The 13213-nt window shown below is 52.7% G+C and overlaps 1 protein-coding gene and 1 non-coding gene across 7 annotated transcripts in view; both read right to left on the bottom strand.

The window, feature by feature from the left end:
* Positions 1-84: 84 nt before the first annotated feature.
* Iqank1 (IQ motif and ankyrin repeat containing 1) overlaps positions 85-13213 on the bottom strand; it is a 31150-nt gene continuing 18021 nt past the window's right edge. For 2 of the 6 annotated variants that reach the window (XM_037197574.1, XM_037197573.1), the window contains exons 4-14: positions 6587-6720; positions 6200-6364; positions 5939-6130; positions 5745-5870; positions 1724-1863; positions 1567-1621; positions 1335-1427; positions 1009-1117; positions 704-797; positions 494-628; positions 85-419 (exon numbers count right to left, since the gene is read on the bottom strand). In XM_037197574.1, coding sequence (XP_037053469.1) covers positions 116-419; positions 494-628; positions 704-797; positions 1009-1117; positions 1335-1427; positions 1567-1621; positions 1724-1863; positions 5745-5870; positions 5939-6130; positions 6200-6364; positions 6587-6720 — 1547 coding nt within the window. In that variant the 3' untranslated portion in view covers positions 85-115. Of the gene's footprint in view, positions 420-493; positions 629-703; positions 798-1008; positions 1118-1334; positions 1428-1566; positions 1622-1723; positions 1864-5744; positions 5871-5938; positions 6131-6199; positions 6365-6586; positions 6721-6804; positions 7037-13213 lie in introns of those variants that run through there. The other 4 variants (XM_037197575.1, XM_037197576.1, XM_037197577.1 and 1 more) reach the window with 4 other exon arrangements.
* On the bottom strand, positions 4156-4318 carry LOC114684765. The gene has a single exon (XR_003733403.1). It is a non-coding gene; the product is annotated as a U1 spliceosomal RNA (small nuclear RNA).

Raw genomic sequence — 13213 nt, 5'->3', positions numbered from 1 at the left:
CCTGGCACCTGTTCCCCTGTGGGATTCAAAAGCCGCTGTCCTCCTGCCTGGGTCCAGGCTGGGGATGTGGACTGCTCACATAAATGCCTGGGGCACGTGCTTTATTGGGGTTCGACTAGAGTCCTCCACTGGACAGCTGCACGCGCACTGGGAGCAGGGTCTGCAGCTGGTCAGCTGGTGGCCACTGAACTCGGGTGACGAAGAAGAGGCGGAAGTGGTCCAGGCGTGCCTCTTGGAACTGGGAGGGGTCGTACTCGGGTCCGTCAGTGGGCCGCAGCAGGGACAGATAGCCCTCCTGTGCCAGCAGCCCTCGACTCAACAGCGCCTGCGCCAGGCCAGGCTGCACCGCCTCCAGCTGCTGCTGCACGACTGGGAACAGGTCCATTTCCCGCAGGTCAAACACCAGCGGCTTCCCGTACCTGCATGTGTGTCTGGTGAGGAGGCAGGTAAAGGCCGGGGGAGGGGGGGCTGTCCTGGGCCCTGCCCGCCATACCTGATTGCCCCAAGCAGGGCCAGCCGGATCGTCTCGGGTCTCAAGTGCTCCGGGTTTACGGTGTCCACGTAGTTGGTGTCCTGATATCTCAGGAACGTGGCTGCCTGGCCAGAAGGGTCGATGACAAGGGGCCACCTGAAGGCAGCCACCTGGTCACTGCCGTCCGTGGGCACCTCTGACTTTGTACCCACACCCAGCCTGGATACTGACCGTCCATCAGCTCGGATTCGGTCACCTACATCCTTCATCAGCACGTCGTGAAGCTCCGTGACCTTGCACTTGAGCCCAGGGGCTTCTGTCTCATCTGTGGAGGTGCCAGACTGAGGAACACGGGAAGTGCTCAATCCCTTCCCTGGCGTCTCCTCTCCGGGTCCCCCAGCTGCCCCACCGCAGCCATGCCCACCCTCCCTGGTGTCTCCCCTCCGGGTCCCCCAGCTGCCCCACCACAGCCATGCCCACCCTCCCTGGTGTCTCCCCTCCGGGTCCCCCAGCTGCCCCACCGCAGCCATGCCCACCCTCCTGGGTCTGCTCCCGCAGCTCCAGCCTGGCCATGGCCAGCGTCTCCTCGGCCTTTTGTGCCTCCTGCCGCAGCCTGTCCACTTGGGCTTCTGCGTCCTTGATGGCCTAGAAAAGGGGCCACGCCGACCATTGCTCTCCCCGTCCCCTCGGCGTCACCACCTGCTTTGTGGGAGGGTGGGGGGGTGGGGGTGACTGCCCAGGTACAAGAGGTCAGTACCTGCCGGGACCTCCTGGCTCTCCACCCACGCCCCCCAAGGAGGTTTGGAAGGGGAGCCCCCAGAGCGGTATGGGGCATGGGGAGATGTAGGAAGCACAGAGGCACCTGCAGTGTGAGCTCCGTCTTGCCCATGCCCTTCCTCTCACACTTATCATGCTCCGTGATCCTCCGGTTGAGCTCACAGTAGGCCTGTTGTAGCTGCGGGCAGACAAGGCTTGCAGCAACTCACCCCCGCCCGACCCTTCAGCTCTCAGCTCCCCACCCCACTCCCCCTACCCCCCCCCCCCGCCCACCCGCCCAGTTTTCTTCCCGGAGGGAGGCCTAGGTCACAGCTCACCTCCTTGTGACACCTCTGCTGCTCCTTAGCCAGCTGCTGCACCTTGAGGTTGATGCTGCGGTGGGAAGAAGCCGGCTGGTCAAAGTCGGCCATGTTGTTTGCCATCACCACCACCCCCTCTGTGCCCTGTCACGTCCCCCCCCCCCCCTTGGCGCACCGCTTGGCCTCGGCCTCCTTGTGCTTCTGGATCTCCTGAGCCCTGCGCTCCTTCTCAGCCTCCATGTTCTGGAGCATGGCTTCTGTGAGGCTCAGGTCCCACGACTGCAGCACGCTGGCCACGGTCACCAGCGAGGCCACCTGAGTGAGGACAAGGCATTCGGGGCTTAGAGAGCCGTGTGTGTCTGAGTGGCCTGCCGGCCTAGGAAGGAGGCGCTCCCTTTTTAAGAGGATTTGGAAAGGCTAGGGTGCCGTGGCTGGGAACTGAGAGATCACAAGCCAAGACCACAGGTCCCCTGGGCAATCTGTCCACATCCAAGCAGACCCAGCTCCAGGGGCAGAGCTCCCAGGGCCACTTTTGCCCCTCTCCAGCTGCCCACCAACCAGGCTTGCCTCCATCTACCACTCATGCTAGGCCACCAAGGCCTCTAGGCTGCCCGCACTACAGGCACAGACACCGTTGTCTGGAGATGCTGTAATCTGCTGTCCGCCTGAAGACCTGCCCTTCTAGGACACAACCTCTAAGAGCCACAGAGACCTGAGTGCGATGATTTACACGTGTGATCTCAACATTTTCTTCCTAGCCTGGCTGTGAAAAGCAGAGATGATGCTCATGAGGTCACAGGAAGAAGAGGGATGATAAGGCCTGGCAGACTCGGCCATCATCCACAGATACTGGAGGAGAGATGGAGAAGGGTCTACAGAGAAGGCTGGGATGCGGCTGACCCGCACGAAGTATGTCTGTCCAGCCCCCTCGTGCCGATGCCTTAGAGTCAGGCCCTGTCTGTTGGCCCCAACTTGGCTCAAAGCCCGACAGAGACAAACGCATAATCTTTCAGATTCAGCGGCTTTGCAGGGAGCCTAAGTTTAGTTTCAGAAATTCAGGGACTGCCTGCTCTTCATAGCCTACCGATCAACACCCGGTTGCTGCAAGCCTCGGTCAAGACACCGCCCCCGAGGGCTGCCTGGGCCCTTCACTGCCCTTCACAGCATTGCCCTTCACAGATCTGAGCTCCTTGGTGTTGAGCAACATCAGATGGCACTGGCCCACCCACCACCTACAGAGGGTATGCCTCTGACACCTTTGTCCAGTGTCTTCCCTGGTCAGCTCCATCCTTGGACATCATAGCACCCATGTCCTCGCCTCTAGATCCCTCCGGTTTGACGCCTCCTTGGACAGATCCATCCTGGACACCTTCCTTAAAATCACCACTCTCCGCCTGTCCACCCTAGGAACACAGCCTCTTACCCTCTCCACTTCTCACATTTCCTTACAGTTTTATACTATGGAGTGGACTATCCACGGGCACTTATCTAAAAGAATATTTATTGAGAACTATGTGCCAGGATTTTTGCCAAGGAACTTGATGGTTATCTGTGGTCCCGCAGAGCTGGGCCGTTGCCGTCTGGTGTGTGGAAACGGCTTACAGACTTGGGGGGGGTTGGCCTGTGGATAGAAGAGCTGCACTCAGTGGAAACCAAGAGCACCAGAGAGCGGCGTGGTGCGTTGATGGGTGTCCCATGAGCAGGTCGGTGGTTTAATAAGTTAATGAAGTGTCAGGATAAAGACTGAGCTAATTGAAAGGAAGACGTAACATAACACACGACACGTGGCAAGTTACTGCAGTTAACTGATGCCCGAGTCCGGCGAACATAAGAACGAGTTGATGAATTCACTCAATACGATCTTCCGGACCCACCACCTCAGCACGCCACTGTCCTTGTCCCCTCCCCCCCACCACCACCGCCACTCCTCTTCTCCCTTCTGTAAAAACCACCAATCTGACTTCATTTTTATCATTTCACCACTTTGGGATGGAATCGTGGACTTAGCGCTGCGGGAGGGACTTTTTCTCATAGTTGCCTGGAGGGTTATGCGAGTTGCTGCCAATCATTGCCTCCATCCTCCTGGCTGAAAGGCGGTCCAAGCTGTGGGTGTGCCGGCTTTCGCCATGAAAGGATATCTGTATCCGGACTGTGTCCAGTTTGGGGGCTCTTGCCATGCAAGCTTCAGCGGACATTGTTATGGGAACAGAAGCTTCAGTCCGCTGGGCTAAGTGCCCAGGAACGTGGCCGCTGAGGGACACAGTGTGTTTAGATCTTCAAAGTCCGCAGAGGAGCAGCCCTTGGTCGTGTGTGCAGCAAGGCATGAGACTCCAGGTTGTCTACAGCTTGCCAGCACCGGTTCATCCCTTCCGTCACTTCAGCTGTCACGGTGTGTGCTCACACAGGACACGCTCCTCCCTGTCTGTCATGGCAGGACAACGCTTATTTGCTGTTGAGATGGAATTTGCTTATATGCCCCAGGGGAGTGTCCTTGGTCAGATATATGATTAGTGGCCGGTTTCTCCCCGTAGCTGGCCATTACTTCTTGTCAGGGTCTTGTGAAGGGAAACTTTCCTTTCTTTCTTTTCTTTCTTTTTTTCCCCCCTTCAGAGAAGAGTGTGAACGCAGTCCCCCACCACCACTAATTATGCCATCGAGTTTCCCACATGTGGGGAAATCGCAGGGGTCAGCACATCTGGAGTGCAATGGATAAGCCTCGCCCTGGGAAAACACCTCTGTGATCACGGTGTCTCCCCTGCCCTATTAGTGTGCTCTTCAGCTTGGTGAAGCCCAGCTTTTCGAAACTTCTGTCTTCTCCGTGTGGTTTCTAAGAAGGCTTCTGCATGCCCTAGGGCCCAGAGATACTCCCTGTGTCTAAAAACTTAGTGGGTCACTGTTTACGCTGAAATCTCAGCTCTGCTGAGTTGATTTTGTGTCCGGTATGAGACTCAGATCAGAACTCCTTTCTTGGCCTGTGGGCTGCCAGTGAGTGGCTCTGGTACCTCGGGTTGAGATGGGTGTCCTTGTTGACAGCTAAGATTTAGGACACCTCCCCAGTTACCAGCCCTGTGGCTGCCCAATTGACCCTCTGTGTCCTCCAGGCACTGGCTCTTGGGCACTCTCTGAATCCCCAGACTCCTGCTGTACCGTTCACCTGTAGACTTCACCTGCTAGCCCAGGAGCTTAGGCTAGACCCCAGAGAAGTGTCCACAGGAAGCAAAGCCGGAAGTGGCGCCTGAGGCTGGGGGTCCCAGGCTGGGCAAAGAACCCGATGCCCCTTCAAGGGGCGCAGAAGCAAGTGTTTGCCCAAAGGCCTGACACCCACCCTGCCATTGCCGGCAGCACCCTCAGCTTGAGGGGTGAGATATGGGGTGACTAGCTTTAAATTCAGGTGACCTAAAGGAAATAAAGGTAAGGTCAGGGGTGGTACCCAACACCTGTGACCCCAGAACTGTAGAGTCTAAGGCAGAAGGATCAGGATGTTCCTGGCCAACCCGGGATATGAAGTGAGTCATTGTGTGTGTGTGTGTGTGTCTGTCTGTCTGTCTGTCTGTCTGTCTGTCTATCTGTGTATGTCTCTGCGTGTATAAACAAACAAACAGAAGGCAGAGGCACTTCCTGGCCTGGCTTCTCTGAGTTGCCCCACAGCTGAGTGAGCCTCAGCAGCGACCTCCAACCGGGACCGGGACCCACATGTTCCCAGTGCTCAGCCTGGGCACCACAGCACTCCCTCCAGCTGGGAGTCAGTTCCACCGACAGAGCAGGAAGACACAGGAAGAGCAAACTAGTCGGTGCATCCCCAGTTGCCTAAGCACCTGGGATACCTGGCCAACCTCTGAGGCCAGAGGACTGTTTCCTAATCTACCACAGCAGCTGTATGCTCGGGCGGGTAGCCAGCCAGGGCACTGATGGCGCTAAAATAAACTGCACAGAAGGTGTCTCCTAGCAAACAACAACCAATGTTCAGAAACCTGCGGCGGCGGGTGGGGTGGAACCAGATGCAGAACCTAGGGATCCCTGAATCCTGTCGACATTTTTGTTTTGTTTTGTTTTGTTTTCCTTATGAGACAGGGTCTCTCTGCCAGGCTTCTGGCCTGGAACTCCTATCCATCCACTTGCCCAGTCCTGGGATTACAGATGTGCACCACCACACCAGAAACCTTTGGAATAGGGATGTGTGCGTGCCAGGGCCACACCTGCTCCGGAGTGCTCCCGTCATCCGCGTACACCCGGGGGTCTGCTCCGAGCTTCAGAAGCACCTCCACGGCTTCCAGGTGGCCCCCAAAGGCAGCCCGGTAGAGCGGCGTGCGGCCGAAGGCGCCCTGCGGAAAGGGCTCCCTGAGCGCGGGCGGGGACCGGGCCACGCCGCCGCCGCGCGCACCGCGCCCACCTTGCTGTTGGGGTTGGCACCCAGCTCCGCCAGCAGCTGGATGGCCATGGGCTGCCCGCCCGCCGCCGCCTCGGACAGAGGCGTGTTCCCGTGGCTGTCCTCGCACTCCACAGTGGCCACGCGCCTCTGCAGCCGCCGAGCCTTGCCCGCCTCGTCGTGGCCCACGCCCTCGCGCGTCAGCAGCTGATCCACCTGGGCGCAGGGCAGTGTCACCCCGGCGCCCGCCCCTTCCCGCCCACCCGCTGCCGCCGCCGCACGGACCTCCTTAAGCACCGCGCGGATCTCGCCCAGGTCCCCTTCGAAGGCGGCCTCCAGCAGGCGGCGGCGGCGCTGCAGCTCCTCCCGCCGCGCGCGCTCCGCCGCCTCCTCCTGCTCGCGCTGCCGCCGCGCCTCCTCCTGCTCCCGGCGCACCATGGCCAGGTAGGCCTGCAAGACATGCATGACCCGTGGTCACCGTCCCCAACGCCCAGACTGCTGCCGCAGTGTCCTTAACTCACGGTCACTGTGCAATCCGGACATCATGCCCACAACCTTGAGGTCCCCGTCTAAAACCCAAAGGTCACGGCTCCCCTTCACACTCTGTCCAGACCTTCCCTCTTCCTCAGTCGGGTCCTGGCACCCAGGGTCTTGTGGCTGGGCCCTGCTCACCTCTCTCTGCAGCTTCTCCATTTCATCCAGGTACTCCTGGCGCTCCTTCTGACGGTGGGCCAGATCCTTTCGGGCCAGATGTTGCCGGAAGGCACACTGGATGATAAGGGCGGCTTTGTCCTCGGCGGTTAGGGCTGGAGTGAGGAGAGCAGAGATTTTGGTCCCTAGTCCTCCTTCCTAGCCACCACCCATGCAGCTTCTGGGGCCATATAGAGGACCTGGATGGTTCTCAGAAAGCATGAAGGCTGGATGCAGGGACCATGTCTGTCTCCCAACACTCAGGAGGACCTGTGGAGTCCAGGAGTTTGAAACCAGCCAGGGCTATGTGGTAGATAGTGTCTCAACAGTGATAAAAATTCCTAAACAGCTGAGTCAGAATAATGCTCCCTCAGTAGAACCAGGGAAGGAGAGCCGGCCAGGCTTGAACAGGAAGTCCACATCCCCTGGGGCCTGAAAATCGCAAGCAATCTGCAGCTGGAAAGATACCGTCTGGGAGAAGTTGTCGGAAGCCTCCAGGAAAGAACATCAAAACTGCCACTGGGTCCTCGGGGCTCACCCACCAGAGGAGAGGCCCAATGCATCCTCGAAGCCTGGTGGTTGCAGCTAAGCCATGAAGAGCCCCCAAAGGGGAGTTTCTCAAGTGGTCTCAGGACACTCAGAAGAGGCGGTGAGTCTAGAACGTGGGCCTATATAGCCACACATTCAGGCCATTTTGCAGAAGTCTACCTGCTGCCGGCCTGGCACAGTGGCTTCCAGGAGCAGGGGATGGGGAGGACACCATGCAGTCCTTCCTGTCACTGGCTGTCACTGGTGAGTAAAGTCATGGGGACTACTGCACCCCACTGGGTCTCTCTGTGTCCCTTCCTCTGTGTGTGTATGTGTGTATTTCTAGGTGGGTGTGGGGCAGCAGTGAGATCAGCAGCATTTAGCAGAAAGCTGCGAAGAGTTAGGAGAATACGAGCAAACAAGCGAGGTGTCCAGAAGTAGCCTATGCACCCAGGATAGGTGAAAATCTTGTCTAACAGGGACTCCAAGACAGGCTGGGTAGACCGCCAGGATAAGTGAAAGATGAGTCAGTGGGCGTCAGGAAAGAAACAGAAAACAGGACTTAGATGGATAGACACAAAGAGATTCAGGATCGAGAAGACTGGGCAATGGAGTTCGGCTCGGCAGAGAGAGGAGGTCCCAGGTGGGTGGCTCAGTTGAAGAACAGCATAGAGCAGAAACCAGGGAGAAAAAAACAGAGCACAGCACAAAGTCATCTGATTACCTAGGACCTCCAGGACGCAGGCAGACCGTGGAAGGAAGAGACCATGCTTAGAGAATCAAAAAGTCCAAAAATGGAGCCAACCCCGTGGCCCACGCGGGAAGGTCACTTGATCCAAGGGGTTGGAGACTAACCTGGGCCACAGTGAGAACCCCTCTCAACCTTTCCCCCAAACAAAAAGAAAACCCAGAAATTCATCGTGTGTGTGTGCAGGTGCACATGGCTGACTGGCCAGCGACCCCAGGGACCCTCCTGCCTCTGACGCTCCAGGGCTGGAACTACATGGGTTTTGGGGATTGAACTCAGGTTCAGTGTCTGTGGTGCAAGCCATTTGCTGAATGCACCATCTCCCGGGCCCCAGAAAGGAATCTTTTGATTCGGCCTTTGGTGGGTACGGTAAGCAAACCCCCCACCACCGAGCTATACCCTGGCCTATTTTATTTTGTTTGTTTGTTTGTTTGTTTATTTATTTATTTATTTATTTATTTATTTATTTATTTATTTATTTTCGAGACAGGGTTTCTCTGTGTAGCCCTGGCTATCTTGGAACTCACTGGGTAGACCAGGCTGGCCTCGAACTCACAGAGATCCACCTGCCTCTGCCTCCCAAGTGCTGGGATTAAAGGTGTGTGTGCCACCTCTGCCACTGCCACCACCCCGATTTTTTGTTGTTGTTGTTGTTGTTGTTTTGTTTTGAGATAGGTCACAGCAATAAGACAAGTGACTAAGACATTTAAGATTCCTCCAAATGGGCTGGAGAGACGGCTCAGATGTTAAGAGCACTGACTGCTCTTCCAGAGGACCTGAGTTCAATTCCCAGCACCCACATGGTGGCTCATAACCATCTGTAATGAGATCTGGCACTCTATTCCGTATACATAATAAATAAATCTTAAAAAGAAGAAAAGAAGAGCCGGGCGGTGGTGGCGCACGCCTTTAATCCCAGCACTCGGGAGGCAGAGCCAGGCGGATCTCTGTGAGTTCGAGGCCAGCCTGGGCTACCAAGTGAGCTCCAGGAAAGGCGCAAAGCTACACAGAGAAACCCTGTCTCGAAAAACCAAAAAAAAAAAAAAAAAAAAAAAAAAAGAAAAGAAGAAGAAGAAGAAGAAGAAGAAAGATTCCTCCAAATGTTTCATTGGGAATGCAAAGGGCCTCCAAAATAGGCAACTGGAGAAAGAAGATACGATTGAAAACAAAATGATAGCTGGGCAGTGGTGGCACATGCTTTTAGTCCTAGCACTCGGGAGGCAGAGGCAGAGAGATCACTGAGTGAGAGGCCAGTCTGGTCTACAGAGTGAGTCCCAGGACAGCAAGGACTAAACAGAGAAACTCAGTCTTGGGGGAAAAAACCCCACAAAGATGTTTGAGGAATTAAAAGGGAAGACTGAAAACTTTTATAAGAGAACTGAACCCAGTTATAAACTCTAGAGTGTAAACAAACAAAACTCAGAGCTCAGAGCTCAGCAGGGGATGGGCATGGTGGCACAAGCCTTTAACCCCATCACTTGAGAGCCAGAAATAGGTGTGTTTCTGTGAGTTCCAGAACAGCCTGGGTTACGTACGCCAAGAGAACCTCTGGAAGATAACCACAAAAGAACTCAGCTGGGGCCCAGTGTGGTGGTGGTGCATGCCTTTAATCCCAGCATTTGGAGACCAGACCTAGGCAAGTGGATCTCTGAGTTCAAGACCAGCCTGTCCTACATAGTGAGTTCCAATCCAGACAGAGGGACATAATGAGATCCTGTTTCAAAACAAAACGAAACAAATTAAGAACTCAGTCAGGGTGGGCGGTGGTGGCACATGCCTTTAATCCCAGCACTCAGGAGGCAGAGGCAGGCGGATTTCTGTGAGTTCGAGGCCAGCCTGGGCTACAGAGTGAGTTCCAGGAAAGGCACAAAGCTACACAGAGAAACCCTGTCTCGAAAAACCAAAAAAAAAAAAAAAAAAAAAAAAAAAAAAGAACTCAGTCAAGTGTTAAGTGTAACAGCATAATACAAACAGCTGAAGTTAGAATTAGCAATCTAGAACAGAATATAAATGAAATATTAGGAAAAAGACAGGGACAAAAGACAATGGCTAATGCGGGTATAACTGGAATAACACATAGACTATCAATGTTGAAAGACAGGTTTTTGAGACAGGGTTTCTCTGTATAGCCCTGGCTGTCCAGGAACTCTATTTGTAGACCAGGCTGGCCTCAAACTCACAGAGATCTGACCACCTCTGCCTCCTGAATGCTGGAATTAAAGATGTTTTGTTTGGTTGGAAAAGTTTTGAAAGCTAACAAAAGACATCAAGTCACGGCATTGAAATGCATTTTGAATCTCAAGAATGGTAAATACAAAAGTAAGCAAGCACCCAAAACCACAGAGTTAGAGAAAACGGCCAAAACTGAGGGAGGAGCGGGGGGAATATACTCAAAGAATCGATATATTTATTAAAAAGCAAAAATAAACAGCAGTAGCACATGTATGCTTCTGGATACAAAAAGGCATGCTTCAGACAGATGGGAGCCATGACAAATTAGACTCGTAGCTTCATGAAAGGATGAAGCAAATAAAAAGACATGTGTGACTAAACATGCACAAAACAGTAATGCCACTGTCAGATTCTTTGAGAGTTACAGGTAAAATGCAGACGTACAAAAACAGCACAGGAGAACCACACAGCATCCCACAACACTGTGCCCGTCTCCTGTCTCATGGCTCCGATGCTCGTTCTGCCCTCTCTTCGATGATGTGCCCTGAGCCTTGCAGAGGCCGACATAGATACTTATGGCCTGCGCATTCAACACCACTTTCTCAGCACTCTGACCAGTTATGAGTCTCTGCAGTTACTGCTGCCTACTACAAAAACAACGATAAGAACTTTTCTGACTGTGGTGGTCTGAACAAGGATGGGCCAATAGGCTCCTGTATTTGGACACTCAGTCACCAGAAAGTGGAACTGTTTGAAAGGATTAGAAGGATTAGGAGGTGTGGCCTTTTTGGAACAGGTGTGTGGTCCTGTTGGAGGAAGTGTGTCACTGAGGGTGGGCTTTGAGGTTTTAAAAGCCCATGCCTGGCCCAGTGTCTCTCTTGGCCTGTAAATCAGGATGTACTGGGCTGGAGAGATGGCTCAGAGGTTGGGAGCACTGACTGCTCTTCCAGAGGTCCTGAGTTCAATTCCCAACAACCACATGGTGGCTCACAACCATCTGTAATGAGATCTGGTGCCCTCTTCTGGCCTGCAGTCATATATGCTGTATACATAATAAATAAATAAATAAATAAATAAATAAATAAATAAATAAATAAATAAAATATAAAATCAGGATGTACTATTACTTCTCCAGCACCATGTCTGCCCTGCATGTTGCTATGCTTCCCACAGTGATAATGGACTAACCCTCTGAAACTGTAAGCCAGCCCTCAATGAAATTATACACACACACACACATGAATTGCCTTGGTCATGGTGTCTCTTAACAGCAACAGAACTATGACTAAGACACTAACTGAAGCTGACAGCAGCACTCATCTATGCATAAACATCATTACCTAGTCACATCACAGCCATTTACCAAAACAACAACAGTGTCTTCCCCACCAGGGTCCATGACCTCACCAGCCGTGGTGTTTGGCTAGCTTCACAGTACCAGATGGGAGCTCCCTCCAGTGAAGCAGGCCTCAGATCCAACCAGAAAGCAGTTGGTTGCTCCACAGCAGACCCGCCACTATTGCGTGAATGGGCACAGTTAGCCTGGACAGTCAGCCAGGCCACGGCGTCCACAGCTGTGTTAGCCTGTTTGGTGAGCTCCCACCCCCAGCAGCCTGCACAGCACCTTCCAGCGTGGAAAGGCCACAGGGAGGGAGCTTCCAGATCAGCTCCAGCTTGATTTCTCCGTGTCTACAGCAATAGGTTCTTCCCATCTAGTCCCAGTGGGCAGCCAACCCACTGGGACTAGATGGGCATTTGAATGTATTGTGGGAGCCGCGGGGGGCTCCCTGACCTGCAAATCTTTGGGTGGTAGCTCATGCCTGGCACTGAAATTTTCATTTGACAATCTATAGCTTCTGGAAACAGCTTTATCTAACCACTCGGGGACCTCCATTCAAACTCTTTAAAAAAGGAAGTGTTGATTGTAAATTAGATTACCAAGTATTGGTTTCCTTGTGGCTTTTTTGTACAACCTCAGTTTGGGTTTACCCTCCCCCCACTCCCTCTTCCTGTCCCCTCCTCATTTAAGGGTTTTTTACCCCGAGTATTCCCCATTTCATTTTCATATCACATGTGTTTTATTACTCTCCTCCCCATAACCTAAAGTGTCTTTTTCCTCTCTTCTGGGCCCTTGTCTAGTTTCTTGCCTTAAATACACTCACTTCCACATCAATGTGTACATATGAAAATGAGAAGGTAGGGACTGTAGTGATGGCTCAGCAGTTAAGAGGATACAGATTTGGTTCTGAGCACCCACATGGTGGTACAACCATCTGTAACTCCAGTTCCAGAGGATCTGATGCCCTCTTTTGACCTCCACAGGTACCACGTGTTGCACAGACATATATGCAGGGAAAATGCATATGAACACATAAAATAAATACATCTAAATTTTTTAAATTAGAAGGTAGAAGAGAATATACTTGTTTCTGAACCTGGGTTAGCTCACTTAATGTAATATTTCCCAATTACATCCATTTTTCTTACAGATTCCATTTTTGTTTACAGCTGAATAAGGTTCTACTGTGTATATGTACCACCCTTTCATTACCAATTAATCACCTGATGATCATAGGCTGATTCCATTCCCTAGCTGCTGGGAATAATAGAGCAGCAGTGAATATACAAGTGTCCCCGTGGTCAGACACTGTTGTGGAACATTATTTTAAGATGTGTTAAATTTGTTTATGCTGTGGAACATTTGCTTCAATGGTGCAAAGATGTGTTGCATTATTTTATGTTACATTTGTTTAACTCTGTGAAGCTGGGTTACTTTGCCTTTCTAAAACACTTGATTGGTCTAATAAAGAGCTAAATGGCCAATAGCAAGATAGGAGAAAGGATAGGTGGGGCTGGCAGGCAGAGAGAAGAATAGGAGAAAAAGAGAGAGAAAGATCTAGGAGCAAGAGAAGGAGGAGGACTCCAGGGGCCAGCCACCCAGCTACCCAGCAAGCCACGGAGTAAGAAGTAAAGAAAGGTATACAGAAATAGAGAAAGATAAAAGCCCAGAAGCAAAAGATAGATGAGATAATTTAAGTTAAGAAAAGCTGGCTAGAAACAAACCAAGCTAGGCCAGGCATTCATAAGAAATAATAAGTCTCCATGTGTATTTATTTGGGAGCTGGGTGCCAGCCCCCCCCCCAAAGAGCCAAAAGAGAAAA

This window comes from Peromyscus leucopus, chromosome 20 (assembly GCF_004664715.2).
Source record: "Peromyscus leucopus breed LL Stock chromosome 20, UCI_PerLeu_2.1, whole genome shotgun sequence".
In the NCBI taxonomy this organism is placed as follows: domain Eukaryota; kingdom Metazoa; phylum Chordata; class Mammalia; order Rodentia; family Cricetidae; genus Peromyscus; species Peromyscus leucopus.
The sequence above is the reverse complement of the archived record's forward strand: the minus strand, read 5'-3'. Positions and strand labels throughout refer to the sequence as shown.